The 15,985-nt window shown below is 41.9% G+C and overlaps 2 protein-coding genes across 3 annotated transcripts in view; both read right to left on the bottom strand.

Annotated features, from left to right (window-relative positions):
• Positions 1–186: 186 nt before the first annotated feature.
• Positions 187–3,384, bottom strand: psmb10 (proteasome 20S subunit beta 10; the record flags this gene model as incomplete). Its single annotated transcript, XM_080858879.1, has 8 exons — positions 187–298; positions 720–871; positions 987–1,045; positions 1,647–1,762; positions 2,110–2,250; positions 2,899–2,996; positions 3,107–3,200; positions 3,320–3,384. 8 exons carry the CDS (start codon positions 3,382–3,384, stop codon positions 187–189), a joined length of 837 nt encoding a protein of 278 aa, XP_080715005.1.
• Positions 3,385–4,760: 1,376 nt separating this feature from the next.
• Positions 4,761–15,985, bottom strand: part of LOC308381813 (tenascin-like) — a 35,617-nt gene continuing 24,392 nt past the window's right edge. For both annotated transcript variants that reach the window (XM_080859412.1, XM_080859413.1), the window contains 11 exons: positions 14,485–14,607; positions 13,898–14,041; positions 12,779–12,898; positions 11,809–11,958; positions 10,997–11,139; positions 10,354–10,486; positions 9,837–9,988; positions 9,421–9,517; positions 8,780–8,938; positions 7,811–7,971; positions 4,761–6,807 (listed from right to left, as the gene is read on the bottom strand). In XM_080859412.1, coding sequence (XP_080715538.1) covers positions 6,709–6,807; positions 7,811–7,971; positions 8,780–8,938; positions 9,421–9,517; positions 9,837–9,988; positions 10,354–10,486; positions 10,997–11,139; positions 11,809–11,958; positions 12,779–12,898; positions 13,898–14,041; positions 14,485–14,607 — 1,481 coding nt within the window. In that variant the 3' untranslated portion in view covers positions 4,761–6,708. The remainder of the gene's footprint in view (positions 6,808–7,810; positions 7,972–8,779; positions 8,939–9,420; positions 9,518–9,836; positions 9,989–10,353; positions 10,487–10,996; positions 11,140–11,808; positions 11,959–12,778; positions 12,899–13,897; positions 14,042–14,484; positions 14,608–15,985) is intronic.

Raw genomic sequence — 15,985 nt, 5'->3', positions numbered from 1 at the left:
TTTATATGAACACACCCTAGAGTGTCTCTTCTGGAAAATAAACAGGGCACAGTGATATGCAGCTTTGGAATTACTTTATTTCAAAACAAGTTGTGATGATAAATGTTAACACATGTATAGAGATTACCACAGTTTTAATGAGTGGGTTTAAAACGTTTTGTGTGTATGTAAGGTTCATTGCATGGTTCATTGTGTGTCCATGAGGTGGACTGACTCATCAACAATATCGAGCGTGAGTGGAGTCACTGTTTTGGACAGCACGGCTGTAGTCCCAGGCTTGTATCTGTAATCTCCCTCCCTGTAAGCACAAAACATGGGTGTTGAGTCAACAGTAGACAGGCTTTGATGTAACGTAGGCTTGAATATCTCATACATTGCAAAGCGAGTGGTTACTCCACCCAGGTAAATTGTAATCACACTATTCCCTCAGTGATGTATCACACTGTAGCATCGGTCAGGAGCAGGACGGTCAGGACATGACAAAGAGACGGATGTTAGAGAAGAGAGAGAAAAATTAAGAGAAAGGAATAAATGGCAAAAGACAGAAAGAAGGTCAAGAAAGAAAAAGGAGAGAGACAGGCTTTCAGTTTCAAAAGAAAGCTGGACATGAAAAGAAAGAAAAAGAAACAAGAATTTCAGAAAACTACAATTCAGCTTCGCTGTATGACGGTCAGGTAGTATAACCAAAGTCCTCTTCTAATGTCTCTGGTATTACCCACCTCAGCCCCTTCTCTGCAGGCTTGTCAAACGCGCGCAGGTACTGAACTCCTCCCTGTGTGATGACACACAGGTCCACGTTACTGCCTGAGCCCAGGTCACAGAATATACCAGCTGTGATGGCCTCTCTGACCAGTCCCTTGGCCTCCTCCAGCTGCAGTTGGGTGTGGGGAGAGGAATGAGGAGGAGAGAGAGAAAATGGATGAAGGTGGGTGCAGGGGTGTATTCATTTCTTCTCAAAAAGAGACTGAGCCCTCGCTGCAACTTACCTCCATGTTTGGCTTAAAGCGATCCTCAAACACAGCAACAGCAGCCATAGCCCCAGAACCTAAACAAGAGCGACAAACGACACATAACAACCTATGATGACCAGCCATCTCCACACACATTCCTCCACATTTTTTCCTCATCTTCAACAAACTAACAGTGAAGTTATTTTTCATCTTTTTTCACGTATCAGAAATGTGAGTACATAACACTGTCTCTTCACAACCCATGACTGTACACAGGACACTATGAGATGCCTCAATCTTTTGCTTTTGGAGGGGGGGTCGGTTTTATGTCTGATCCTAGATCTTATACTTTGATGGTTGCATCACTGTCTTGCATGTGGCAGTGAGAGGACTGTGGGAAGTCCCCTATCAATAGCTGAAGAAATGTATCATATTTTCTTCTGTGTTAAAAAAACCAAAACATTTCCATCCAAAAACATTCACATGTCAAAAGGTTTAATCCAAAAATGTTCTGATCTCTGAAATGAACAGTATCTTTGCACATTGTCATTACAGCTGTTAAACATATGCCTACTCTCTACCGCTTTATAACGTATCCGGGATAGGAGTACAACAGAGATTTTACACGAGTATAGGCTGATCCTAGATCAGCAGACACACTAGGTGTCGGCATAGAGACAAGGTGAAGGGTCGTACCCTGGGTGAGGAAAGGCAGCCTGTCATAGGAGCCATGTGGGTAAACAGCGTAAAGCTGAGGTCCTGTCACGTCTACACCTCCAACAATCAGAGAGGAGCCGATCTTACCCTGATACCTGAAACAGAGGACTGAGTCTAGTCACACAGGTCAACACAGGTTACAGGTCTGAGACCAGCAGCATTATTAACATTCCAATTATAAATGGTACTGCAAAGGAGTAACCCTAGGAGTGACCTCATCTTTTATTATCATTATTGCTTTGATTTTCCTTGTCCTAACTTATGTGACATTCATATGTAACAGACGCCTGCACTTTAAACACAAATCTAGCTACTTCAAAGAGATCACATTCTGTCTTGAAACACTCCAACACTTTGGTCTATTCCCAAGGTTGTTACTCATCACACAACGAATCAACAACATAGTAATCCTAAATCAAGTCATCTGGTTTGAATAGCCCACCTATACAGCATCTGTTTGAGTTGCCGCGTCACCATGGCAACCATGGGAGGACGTCCTGTGCTCAGAGTGTGAAGCTCCACGTTGGATGACATCATCTGCGTTGTGACTACAGCATCCGCTGCCACCCCGGCTCCACAGCAGCTTTTCACACACACAAACAGCAACTTTCACTTTAAATATTTATAAATCATGATTATGGAACTATCATTACTGCGAAATAATTAACTACTGATGTCACAGTGTGTGTGTGTGTGTGTGTCACAGTGTGTGTGTGTGTGTGTGTGTGTGTGTGTGTGTGTGTGTGTGTGTGTGTGTGTGTGTGTGTGTGTGTGTGTGTGTGTCTGTGTCTGTGTGTGCGTGTGTCTGTGTCTGTGTGTACAGTATAGTTGTGGTAGAGGTGGTATTTTTGTACAACTTAGACGTTATGGATGGCTCTAGAAATAATAATAATAAAAAAGTGATCTTCCCTGTGCTGAAGGATTTACTTATCCCTGTATTTCAGGAATAGGTCCATTCTGCCAACACCAAGGTCATGGGTTTAATTAACAGGAAATTAACTGATAACCTACTGGCCAACTAGAGGAATCTGTGTTTGATCAGTCAGCTTCAACACAGCCTTTCCTGGGCTTGCTAACATAAATGGTTCTGTTTAGATGAAGATGTTGAGTGGAAAAGTAGGTCTGATTCATGATTCATCCAAACAGTTCCTATGAGGTTTGTATTATGTCTTTCAATGTAATGTAAATAAAACAAATGAATTTGTTTAGATAAAAAGGTCTCATCACTCACTAAATTTTGGGTGCAATGTAGTGTATCTTCTCGCAATTCTTATCAGCCACAACCATGTCATCCGTTGCTCTTGTGTCTGCCCCAAGGATCACCCCATCCTGACATATAAAGTAGCAGACACAGGCCGAGTTATTTTTGGTTATTTATTTATATCTTTGTAGAACAAAAAGGCAGTCGATAATATCCACTGTCAGTGTAGCCTACGTACCTTGAAAACGAGTCCTGCAATTGTGGTCCCTGTTTTTCTTGCTTTGGGAGCGCTGAAGCCATGGTCAGCCAAACTCCCCTCCAACACCATATTTCTGCATATGAATGCATTATTCTATAGTCAGTAATAACAATAGCTTTATGCAGTCTGATGACAAAAGAAATAAAATATGAAACTGACTTCATCAGAATCGGTTAATTTAGATTCACTCACCGGCGTGTATTCTCAAAGGAGAACCCGCTGATTGGCGGTTCACAAGGCCTCGTTGTGTTCAGCATCGCTAAATTAAAGGTTTTTGTTTTTAATTTGCGTCTTACTTGTTGTCTTCAAGCGAAAGCTTCGTGAAGTGGTAATTTACTACCTGTCAAACTGTGTTTGTGTCGTTGTAACAGATCGGTCCGAATGACCTGCTGAATGTGTCAGCATTTATAATTGAATGCTTCAGACGCGGATATTCTTTCACTTTCTGTTTTCATACAATGCGTCGCACAACGAATCAAATGTATACAGGAAGTGTGATATAAAATAGACACGACCCTAAAACCCTGGTCAGAGGCACCTTCTTGGTCATTTGAGAACTGACATGTTTCATCCCTTTCATTACAGCTGTTTATCAAAATTGATTGGTGAAATAAAAGAAAGATGCTGGAAACAGGCGAAAGAAAATAGATTTTAATCTTCAAAACCATTAGAAATGCTAACGAAGTCATGCTGCTCAATACTAAACAAAATGAAGGAACACAAGATTAGCCTACTTTACAATCCAAAATCCTACACAACCGTAACCCTTTGGAAGACAGCTCATCCTGCACTGTTGGGTTAGAACATTACTAGTTTGCTTTTTAAGGGTTAAGGCTACTTAATTAAATACAATTCTATGTATATTATTAATACAAATTGTGCAATGTTGGTGACAACCACTTTCGCTACAAACGATGTTACAGGACTTCATAAAGAAAATATGCTAATTTGGGGGGCTATAGCATTTACGCCCATTAGGGGCGACCCAAGGCAGAGCATCGTCCGTGCCCCTTGGCCTCCATCGGCTGATCTCACCCATTTATCTACCCCCTTGATTTCTGTTAGGTTTCCAGAGCCCCGAGGAAAACCATAAGACCTCTCCCGCTTTATTTACACTCATATTTGTGGCATGATCTGCTACCCCAACATGAGCTGCTCTGCCTCTGTCATCTTGGGTGTGTGAGTGATGTGCCGTGGAGGAAATCAAAACAATCTCCTCCCCTGGCCTTGGATCCGATGGCCAACTCTTAGAACCCTGAATCAGTGTTTCCCCACCCTTTAAAGAGATGCAGTAGAGCGCATATCTATGTTTCAATCCTGACGTGGTGCCACAGAGGGCCTGCTGAAGCAACAGGACATGTTCCTGAGGGAGAGGTCTTGCAGATCCAAGAAATTCTCAGGCAGGCATTTGTAAGACTTTGTCTGAAGGATAAAAGTCTTTAGCTAAACTTATAGGAAAGTACATGGGAATAGTCTGTGGTGAATAATGCTGGATTGCCACTGGTTTACAATTGATGGCAAGAGAACTAGGACACAACACACTCATTTGTCAATTGGAAAGAACATGAACTCATGGAAATATATAGACACATTCCCCTCTATGGGACCTTACAGAATGAAGAAGAGAAGAGCATTTTCTAACACAAGGAATCATTGCTTTATTTTTCATATAACTTTGAAAATAGTCTGGAAATACTACATGAGCATACATTATGTAATAAAATAAAATTCCATGGCAAATACAAAATACAATATCAACATTCAACATACTGATTTAAAAAAAGAACACGTGTTAGATGGCATCTTTTACACCCATTAAATGCAATGCGATGGATACACAAATGTGATACTAATTGATTTCTCTCTTCTTTCTCAGTAAACTGAATCAGTGTGTTCCTGCCACAACCAATAGACCGGGGGTGGGGGGGGGGTTCACCACCTTCCTCTCTCCCTCTGGTGTTCTGATGAACACAAACACACACACACACACACACACTGCATGCATTGTGAGGGAGTAAGCCACCAGAGCACACAGAGTAAACTCTTGGCAGTGTTTTTAAGATACTGCGACGATGACGACGATGAGTTTAAATTAAAAGATTGTGAGTGTGTAAAGTTGCTTTTCTGATCTCTGTCGGTATGTGTATGTGTGTGTGTGTGTGTGTGTGTGTGTGTGTGTGTGTGTGTGAGTGCATGTATTTGCATCTCAGCATTTATAAAGGACTAGTATTTACCAGACGCTTCTATCCAAAGCAAATTGCATAGGAGTGACCAGGGATCGGCGTCCTGCAGTAGCCGGGAATTAGACCCGAGTTGACTGCTCCGAGGACGGCACGCTAACCCCTGCACCATCAATGTCCACCTTATATCTCTCAGTGATGCTTGTCAGTCACAAATGTACCTTAATAGTGGAGTGTAGTAATGCAGTGAGTTACTGCCCACTGGTGTCTTGGTCATACCCCACATGGCTTATAAAAATGTCACTACACTCCCTTCGCATGCACATTTGATAGAATGCTGATGGATCTATGAGTATGATAGGGCAGTGGTCCCCATAAGACTGCTATGTTGGGAGTAACAAATAAAAGAAGTAATCTATCAGAAGTGGAGACACTAAAAAAAAAACGTTAGAAAGTTGTACTGTCGTAGAGAGTACTACATATTGTAGAATTTATTCACACAGAGTAAATAAAAAGACCATAAAACAAGACTGTTTCAAATACATTCCACAAAAAAACAACACAAGGAGACATTTTTTGTTCGTGTAACTGCGCCTCACTTTCGAAAGACAATTTAAGATGATGAGTAACTGGTTTTGTGTTGGACCAATCTGTCTTCCCTCTGCTTTGTAAGCTGCAACCCCCTCTAATGTTAGACCACCACATCTGCTCCCCCCGCAGGCAGGGAGTAGTAGGACAACACAACTGTCACACGTAAGACAAATGTCTATTTTCTGCCATCATTTTGTTTCATATTTTTTTTAAGAATAATTCTCAAGATACAGACAACAGAAAGAGCTCAATTACCTCAACTTAGTACAAAACATTAACTTCAAAAAAGCACCAGTCAAGTACAAAGATGTACACCAATAACTAACTTAGCAATGTAAATATTTCCATCATTGTCAGGGAAAACGTGTATACTTCTGCTGTATACTACTGGCAAAGATGGTGAACACAACCACAGTTTGACCAGAGCTTACGAGCCCCCAGAGAGACGAGTAGAAACTGTACCAGGAACTATAGTAGTAAAATACATTTACTGTATCTTGTATTTAATAAAGTAATATTGCCTTGTCTCTTTGTGCTCATATGGATGTGTGTGTGTGTGTGTGTGTGTGTGTGTTTGTGTGTGTGTGTGTGTGTGTGTGTGTGTGTGTGTGTATGTGTGTGTGTTTGAGTCAGTGTGTGTTTGAGTCAGTGTGTTTGTGTGCATATGTGTGTTTGTGTCTCAGTGTGTTTGTTTGCATGTGTGTGTGTGTGTGTGTGTGTGTGTGTGTGTAGCATATACAAGCTGTGTGTGTGTGTGTGTGTGTCCGTGAGTTGTTGTGGAGTTGTCCTGTTTCCCTCCCCGTCTTGTTCTTAACCCTGAGAAGGAGGTTTGAAGGAGGATGGACGTATTTTCATCTCGACGAAAGGGATGGAGTACTCTTTGCCTTTCCATGATGTCCATATCACCCCCTAAGAAAAAGAGATTCAAGTCTCAGACTCACTGTGCTGCTATCAATCATATCACACATTGCAACCTGAACGGCATGAACCATAAACTGGCTTCTTCAGAAAGAAGTCTCAGTTTATTTCCACATAGAAGGACCGAATTTCATTGATGGGCAATGACCAAAGCAACGAGCAACAAGTGAAGTTTGTGACGCATGAAATACATCTATCGTGTGTCGTGTGGGAGCAAGAACTACAGCTGTCGTGTGGCACGTGGGGGCATTGCACTGACCCACTCATGTTTGCGCTTAGGATCTATCTCACAGTATTAAAACAACAAAATTATTTTTGCCAAGTTATTAAATTAGCTTTAGTTCATCAACGGATCTGCTAATTGCTCGTTGCTTTGCTTGCTGCCTGTCATTGAAACTAAAGTTGATCAGCCTGATCTGACCTGACGTGGACAGACCAGATCAATACAGATCAATCAGACCAAGACCACCTCTGGTCCACATTTAGTTACCATCTAGTGATGAGGTTTGTACCTATTCTCCGTCAGGGTTTGCCACTCCTGCACCTATACTCTCGGTAATTATATGAAATGTGCTTGTATGTGTGTGTGAGTGTGTGTAGCCTATGCGTTTGCTTACATGTGTGTGCATGTGTGTGTGTGAGTGTGTGTAGGCTATGCGTTTGCTTACATGTGTGTGTATGTGTTTGTCAGTGTGTGTAGCCTATGTGTTTGCTTACATGTGTGTGTATGTCTGTGTGTGAGTGTGTGTAGCCTATGCGTTTGCTTACATGTGTGTATGTGTGTGTTTGAGTGTGTGTAGCCTATGTGTTTGCTTACATGTGTGTGTATGTCTGTGTGTGAGTGTGTGTAGCCTATGCGTTTGCTTATATGTGTGTATGTGTGTGTGTGAGTGTGTGTAGCCTATGCGTTTGTTTTCATGTGTGTGTGTGTGTGAGTGTGTGTAGCCTATGAGTATGCTTACATGTGTGTATGTAAGTGTGTGATTTCTCTCACCTGGTGATTTTTAGATGTGGCGAACAGGCCGTTGAGGTTGGCCTCGTGGCAGTTCCGGTACCACCATCCTCCCCTGTAGGACATGGCACAGAACCGGATATCGGAGCGGTCTCGGTCTCGGGTGGAGAACGCCCGGCCGTTGTGGTATGTCATCGAGTCGCCTTCGAAGACAAGGACATGTAATAGTGAGTGCAAGAAAAAAGAGGCATGATAACTGATAGAGAGGAGGGAAAGAGGTCTATGTGTGTGTTAAAAGTTTGCTAGAAATTAGACTATTAAAAGAGAAAGATCTGGAAGGTACTCTCTATTAAATGTCTTTGTTCAGAAGCTATGTTATAATGTTATGATGTGTTATCATTTGTTATATTGTTCACTGTGTCTGTGAAGGTATTGTGTTTGACAGTAACAGTGACACATCATGAAACGCAAATTTAATCTGGAATTGAATTATTCCCTTCAACTGAATGATGTTTTTCCAAGCATTTTTTTTACTGCAAATAGTTTCTATTTTCAATGCATAAACAGAATCTTTCAATTTATGATATATTTTTTTAATGTCCCTCAGTTAAAGAGGGTGGTGGGGTTCAGACAGTTCATAAAAGTTTTGTTTGTTAAAAAAAAAAAAAAGAGAGAGAGAAAGATGTGGAAATTATATGACAATATTACATTAATTTGATGATTTTTGCAATTGCATTACCATTAATACTAGGTCAGAAAATACAACATTTGCATGATTTAACCTGACTTAATGTCCGGTAAACTATCTGAATACAGATACAGACACAGATGATGGCGTCTCGGTACACCTCTAGAATCTACATAGAATGCATTGGGAAAGAATATTGGAAAATATTGTCATGCTTTAAGAATCACTGTGGTCGACCTTTCCTATTTTAAATATGAGAAGAAACATATTTCATGTTTAATAACCGTCTAATGAGTGGAACACATAGCCTAATCAAGACTCACCTGCATTGCCAGTATAGCCAGACACCTTCAGCGTGTACAACTTCGCTGGGCCAACGGCGAATGTCGTGTATTTGGCAAATACTGTCTCGCCCTCGGCACGCATGTCTACCCGCAAGCCCATCGGGGTCATTTTGGTTAGATTATGAATGTGCTCATTACCTGGGGAGAAAGACAGACAGACAGAGAGAAATTCCATACAAATTACTCCATCAATTAAAGACGATTGTTCAAATGGCTCTGTCTTTACTCTTCTTGTCCACTAGAGGACACTGCAGTCAGAAGTTGAACACGAACAAATTGATGGAACTGCATTCAAACTGTCTGCGTGCGTGTCTGTGTTGGCGTTAAGACCCAAACAAACATGAGCTGCAGGACCCAGGGAATGTACTTTTCGCTCTGGATTTGTTTGACAGCCTGTTCTATGTTCAAAATGTTCTGTCATCCACAAATGTCGTCTGCTTTATGTCATCTCGCACATGGTGACGACCTATTTGTGGAAACCAGCGATCATTAAAGCTTGATACTTCATTACGGTTGTGACATTTAAGCTTTTATGGCTCCTGTTTGAATTAGAGCTGGCGTCCATCCCCTGTGGTGTGTACCAGAACCAAAACAAGCGCAGTATAACAGATGACACATACCCAACCAGAACTCTTCACTCAGGTCCCCAAATCCATCCCTGTAGTCTTTCCAGGTTCTAAAGAAGTTGACCTTGCCATTCACTCTTCTCTGGATTACCTGCAAAACACACACACACACACACACACACACACACACACACACACACACACACACACAGGCATTACTCACTGGACTATTTTTAATAACATTCTTAACAAAATGTTTTAAATAAAATTCTAAAAGGGAATGCTGTGTGAACTGATAAACTAAACCACTTGTCGAATTGGTAAAAAATGACACATGACATTTTGTTTTTGTACTAGTCCTTGACAACCACTCTGTTTTGAATTCCCTGACTATCTGAGAGAGGACACAACCAGAGGTTGTGGTCCAAAGCTCGTAAATCAAGCCCGAACTCTTGTGCGACGGCTCTTACTGTCCAGCCGCCTCCGTCGGTCTCCATGTCACAATAAACGGAGACTGGCACGGAGTCCTGGCCGAGGGGGAATATCTCCACCAGCCCAGACTCGTGTACGCCGTTCAGAAGCTCCTGGGAACAATCACTGGGGAACGGGAACCGGAGATTTCCTTAAAAACCAAAGACGCGGACAATAAAAAAGAGACGAAGTTAAAAAAAATAAAAAGGAAAGAGAAACAAAGAGTTTAAAGAGACAAGAGTTAAAGAGGGGAAAAATGGAAGAAAAATGAATGAAACAGAGATGAAACTCCTCATTTGCCAAGAAAGCATTGCTCCATTTATGGCTCAGCTATAGACATGTATATGTGCAGTAGGCCTATATGTATATGTGTGCAGTTTGTCTCTGAAAAAAGAAAAGATTTAATGCCGGATGGCTGACATCTAACTGGATGCAGCACATATCTGGGCCTGACCTGGCGCTGATTAGACGAGGGATTAATGCCACAGCGCTGAGATGGTCTCTCTTTAACCTTACCTGTGTTGAACTCCGTGGCGATGGCCTCGGTGTAGACTCCACCAATCTCCGCCTGTAGTCTCACCGTATACCTGGAGCCGGGCCGCAACCTGGTCAGCCTGTGCTCACTGAGCTCTCCGCCCACAAACACTTCCTGGAGACAGGGAGGGAAACAGGAAGCAGGAAACAAACAAAGCCTCACTGATGAAATGATGACTTAAACTTTATTTATCATTACATGATTACTTTAAAACTTTATGTAGTATTATTACATGATTACTTTAAAACTTGATGTATTATAACATGAATACTTTAAAACTTTATTTATTATGACATGATTACTTTAAAACTATATTTATAATTACATGATCACTTAAAAACTTTATTTCACCTTAATCCTGCTCTGTAATCACACCATTAAGTTCAGTGTCACATAACAATGTTCAGTGTGTAATAACATAGGACTATAGGACAATACAGGACAAGGACTATAAGCCTAATCCTCACCCTAACCCTTATACATGTCAATGTAAAGTATGAATATAGTGGGGCCATTGGTACTATTTTTACCATTGGTACTATGATAGATATGCTTAACATGCAGAAGCCCCAGTGTAACATGGTCATATCTACTTGAGAAGGGCTGATGATTGATAATACTCACTTGAAATACCTGACCCTCTACAGAATACTGTAATTTGTAACCAGAGACTACGGAAGCAGGTGGTTTCCATGTCAACATGGCCGAGCGCGGGCTGACTTGACTGGCTGTGAGGTCCTTCGGTCCGTCTCCACCCCTGCCAGAACCTGTCGGAGAATCACATGGCCAATTTATCAGGCATCTCAATAGGCAGTCATGTATGAAGCAGGATATTTTGTGAACGAAAAATCAAATTGTGTCAGCAAAGTAGGTTATTGAGGGTCAACTAAAAGAAATTCATGAGGTATTCTGAAAGTATAGAATGATGACAGTACAAAATGTGTCTGATCACATTGGATTAATATGGTTGTAATCCATATATAACGTTAAGTAATCAGTCTTTACCTCACTCTTTGTTGTGTAAGCTCTCTAAAGATGTGTTTTAAACAAGAAGGAACAGAGATCCACACTCACGACCCAGGCACAGCCACTTCTCCTCACAGATCTGTTTTATCACACAGACCAAATCAAACGTCCATTAAACACAAACCTCTGTGCAGTCATCCGTCATCCCTGTTTATTTTTGAGTGTGGATTTCCATTCCTTCCTGTTCTGGGATATCTGAGCATAATATGTCTAAAGGTCATGTAGTGCTGATGCTGAGGACATGTGGTGCTGATGCTGAGGCCGGGTGGTGCTGATGCTGAGGACATGTGGTGCTGATGCTGAGGCCGGGTGGTGCTGATGCTGATGACATTTGGTGCTGATGCTGAGGACATGTGGTGCTGATGCTGAGGACATGTGGTGCTGATGCTGAGGCTGGGTGTGGGACTAACCCCCGGTGGTGGTAAAGAGAGTGTTCGCCCCGGTGCTCTGGCGGTCGCCAAGGTGACTGGTGATGGTGACGCTGTACTCTGTCGCAGCCTCCAGATTTTCCAGCTGCTGCGCTGCTGCGTTACCGGACACCTGGATCGTCGCATGATGCCCTGATCGGGACACAGATGACACAGCTGATGAATAATAGACACTGTAAGATGTTGCCTTGGGTGATGAACGTCGGGCCTGGCCAGAGACGGCCATCCAAAACTGGGCCTAAGTGTGATATGTAAGTATGTCAGTATGTAAGTGTGTAAGTGTGTAAGTATGGAAGTATGAAAGTATGTAAGTATGTAAGTGAAATACTATCCATGGGTTTCTATCTGTGCTCCTTGAACACTGTATTTTTATGTACGTCTGTTGACATTATTTTCATCATCTGAATTGTCAACAAGTGCTTTTAGTTTTGTCCAAACTTATTGGCATATTGAGGTAAATGGAGTATTGAAACCTGTGCGATATGTATAAAAAAGGGTAGTATAAAAAAGACAAAAGTTTCAAAAAAAAGAAGAAGAAAAAAAGCTTTCTAGGATGTCCTCTGATGACATAAATCCAAGAAAAAACTACAAATGAGTAATTTCATGTCTATAGAGGAAGTGATTCGTTCATTAATTATGATGGATTTTCAAGAATAATCCAAGAAACATGTACATCCAATGTCACTCAGCCGTGTAATGAGTAGAGTAACCATGCTGAAGTCATCGCTCCTAAAGCAACATATCCTTAAACTGATGCAAATCACAGAGGTCTGAGAGAGAGAGAGAGAGAGAGAGAGAGGGAGAGAGGGGGAGAGAGAGAGAGAGAGAGAGAGAGAGAGAGAGAGAGAGAGAGAGAGAGAGAGAGAGAGAGAGAGGGAGAGAGACTAAGTGTACTAAGTGCTCCCTGGAGATGTTCTGGTTGGTGGATGTCTGCCATAGGGCCGGCCCTCACCTTGCTTTGAGCTGTACATAATGACGTAGCTGTCAATGGCTGCCAGTGCCGGTCTCCATAGCAGCAGGGCCTTGTGGTCCGTGATGTTAATGGCATGGAGGTCTGTGGGAGGGTCTGGCACTGCGAGAGAGAGGGTTATGAGAGAAAGAGGGAGAGAGAGAGGGAGGGAGAGAGGGAGAGAGAGCGAGCGAGAGACAAAGAGCGAGAGAGAGGGTTATGAGGAGGAGTAGAAAAAGAGGGGTAAGAGAAAAAACTAAACATATACAAAATTAATTAATGTTTTATTTAGTTTTGCTACTGTGTATGTGTGTGATTAAAAAAAAAACTTGCTTTGGCAACACTACTTTTAGAAACAGGCTTATTTGAATTCGGATTTGAGAGAGAGAGAGAGAGAGATAGAAAGAGAAAGAGAGAGGGAAAGAACATGAAAGGAAGAGAGAGAGGATGGGAGAGGAAGATGGGGCGTCACCATGATGAGCAACACACAAGCGTGAAAATCTGTCAATATGTTTTGGCCTCCGTGCAGAGTTGGAACCCAAGCCAAAACAAAACAGTTTGAAATTGGACTTGAAAAGGACCCAAGGGGGAACCCTTTGAGAAAATATAAAAATGCTTAAAAACGTTTGCAGACCCTGCACCTGCTAAATCAATTATGCGTGCGCCGGACCTGCTATAAAAACCTTAAAAAAAGAGAAAATCTACTTGAAAGTAAAAGAAAAGAGCTAGCCCTCAACAATATGAACAGAATAACACATGGCTGGGCTTTTTAAATCCTCACTTAAAAGTATGCAAGGGCACGAAGGAAAGTGATTTGGGAACACAGTCAAAATCAACCTGTCAATCACATTTTCACAATCACGCCAATATGAATAAGAACTATCCATTCACCTAGGGACTCATTGATTCAAAAGGAGGCATTGAGAAAGCAAACACACCGACACACATACACACACACACACACACACACACACACACACACACACACACACACACATACACACATACACACATACACAAACACACACACACACACACACACACACACAATTTCTATATTATAAAGCAGACAAAGGATTTTTGGATTTATTGATGTGAAACTGAGGAAGCTGTATAAATTACGTGTGTGGACGGTGTCTTTGATTGGGTCACTCTCATCCAAGTTTAGCAGAGAGAGAACGTTGACCTCATAGGACGATCCTGGGGTAAGCTGAGAGAGTTCTAGAGTTGTGTCTTTTGCACCCACCGAAACAGACACTGGCTCCCCTAGTGGAGAATAAAAAAAGAAGGGAGCTTGACACAATTTAAGTCAACCTTTGGTACTGTAAACAATATGTTTGTACCTGATAAACTACTGAATACAGAATCTGCATGCGTTTGTCATAAGTTATCTAACTTCAATATTTTAATCTATTCTAACCTATGTATAAACACCAAGAATTATTTCTCTTTTAGCCAATGAGGAAGAGATAATCTTTCTCTTTTAGCCAATAAGGAAGGGACAATGTCCCTCAAGGTGTGCCTATATGTGTAAGTAAATCATGGCCACAAGCTGATTGGAGTTCCATTATGAACCCGTGACTCTTTCAGGGCTACCCACCCCCCCCCCCCCCCCCCCCCCCCCCCCCACCCCACCTAACCACCCCCCTCCACTGCAGTCTGGCCAGCTGATGTCACTTTCCTTTACCACAAGCATAACCAACTCTTACCCTCGCGCGTATGCGTGTACGTAACCTTAAAGCCGGTCACCGGGCTCCGCGGCTTGGTCCAGGACACTGACACATGGGTGTCAGTGATGTCACGGAACAGGAGATTACTTGGGGGCTCAGGACCTGCATGCAGACGCCAGGAGAGTGGATGAGTAACAGACTCGTGTTAGGAAGAGAGACAAGATTCTCATAGACACGTTTCAGAGACAAAGACCTGTGCAGTTCTGACCAGTTAGACAATCTATGTGTATCTGCAGACAGGCATAAGTGACTTTTTTTTAACATGGTCGTAGAAAAGATTAGTGCATATATGAGTACATGTGTATATATGTGCAGTCCAGACATATATACAGTATACACACAGCTCAGCATATACAAGGAACCAAACATGTATCACATCTGATGGGAAACACGGAGAAGGATTTCACACACACACAGAACAGCAGGTACACAGAGGATGAGGGGGGGGAGATGTTGAACTGGTCTTTTGATCCTGGAAATAAGAACCATATGGCAGAAAGGAATATAAGGAGATCAGGTCAGGGAAATAATAAACAAATGTATGAGTGATATAATGTGAAGGTAGTGAAGGACACAAGCAAGGAATGACAAGGGGTGTTTGGACAGAATAATGACACACAGTCTTTCTTTTCTTTCCTAGGTTTCTGAGGGAAGACGTGTCAATCGTAAAACCTAAAAAAAGGTGGTGAAGGCATTCAGTGTCATCGCAATTCGGTCAGGTTTGCGGTTGTCAAGGTTACGGAAGTTGATAAGGATTCAAGGTTTACGGAAGGACCTTTTTGGCCAACCATGGTCTTACCCTGGTGAATGGTGTAGGTAGCCAGTGAAGATGGCTGACCGTTAGGTTACCCTGATAGAGAGAAGATCAGACCAGCTTCGAATGAGTCAGTGGGTTAAGAGAACCCCGTAGAATGTTTCATGAATACAGAAATATTAGTGTTAGTATCCACAATGTCTACACATGATTTTAATCACAAATACACAGACAGACACAGAAAGCATTGACATTGCTAATATGTTCATGAATAGAGTAGTGTACATATAGTTATTGGGTTTTTAAAGAAAGTAAAGGGTTTTAAAAATGAAAGGTTTTCTCTTTCTCTGTAAAGTGACGACGACAGAGTCCTTTTCCACATCGACTACAAACGGGTGAGTTTGGCACACAACACAATGAAAAACAGGTGAAAATTAGTTATTGTTTTGGTCACATGGTGTTAACAACTGATTACTTGGATTATTAAGTGAATTTTAATTAAAGTTTTGGTCAAACCCATGCAGGGTACCATTGCTTTAATTAAACAGAGAACATGAAGCAAGACACAGTACCCTGAAGCTTAGCACGAAGATGTGAATAAAGATGTGTCTACAGTATTTCAGTTATTCAATGGTGCCAGTAACTAAGTGTGTCTTCTATGTATAAGCTACATGTATAGCACTATCACAAGGTGCACAAGTGTTAGCTTACATCTGTGCTTTACCT

This window comes from Sprattus sprattus (assembly GCF_963457725.1).
Source record: "Sprattus sprattus genome assembly, chromosome: 20".
Taxonomy (NCBI): Eukaryota; Metazoa; Chordata; class Actinopteri; order Clupeiformes; family Clupeidae; genus Sprattus; species Sprattus sprattus.
This window is presented reverse-complemented; position numbering and strand designations above follow the sequence as displayed.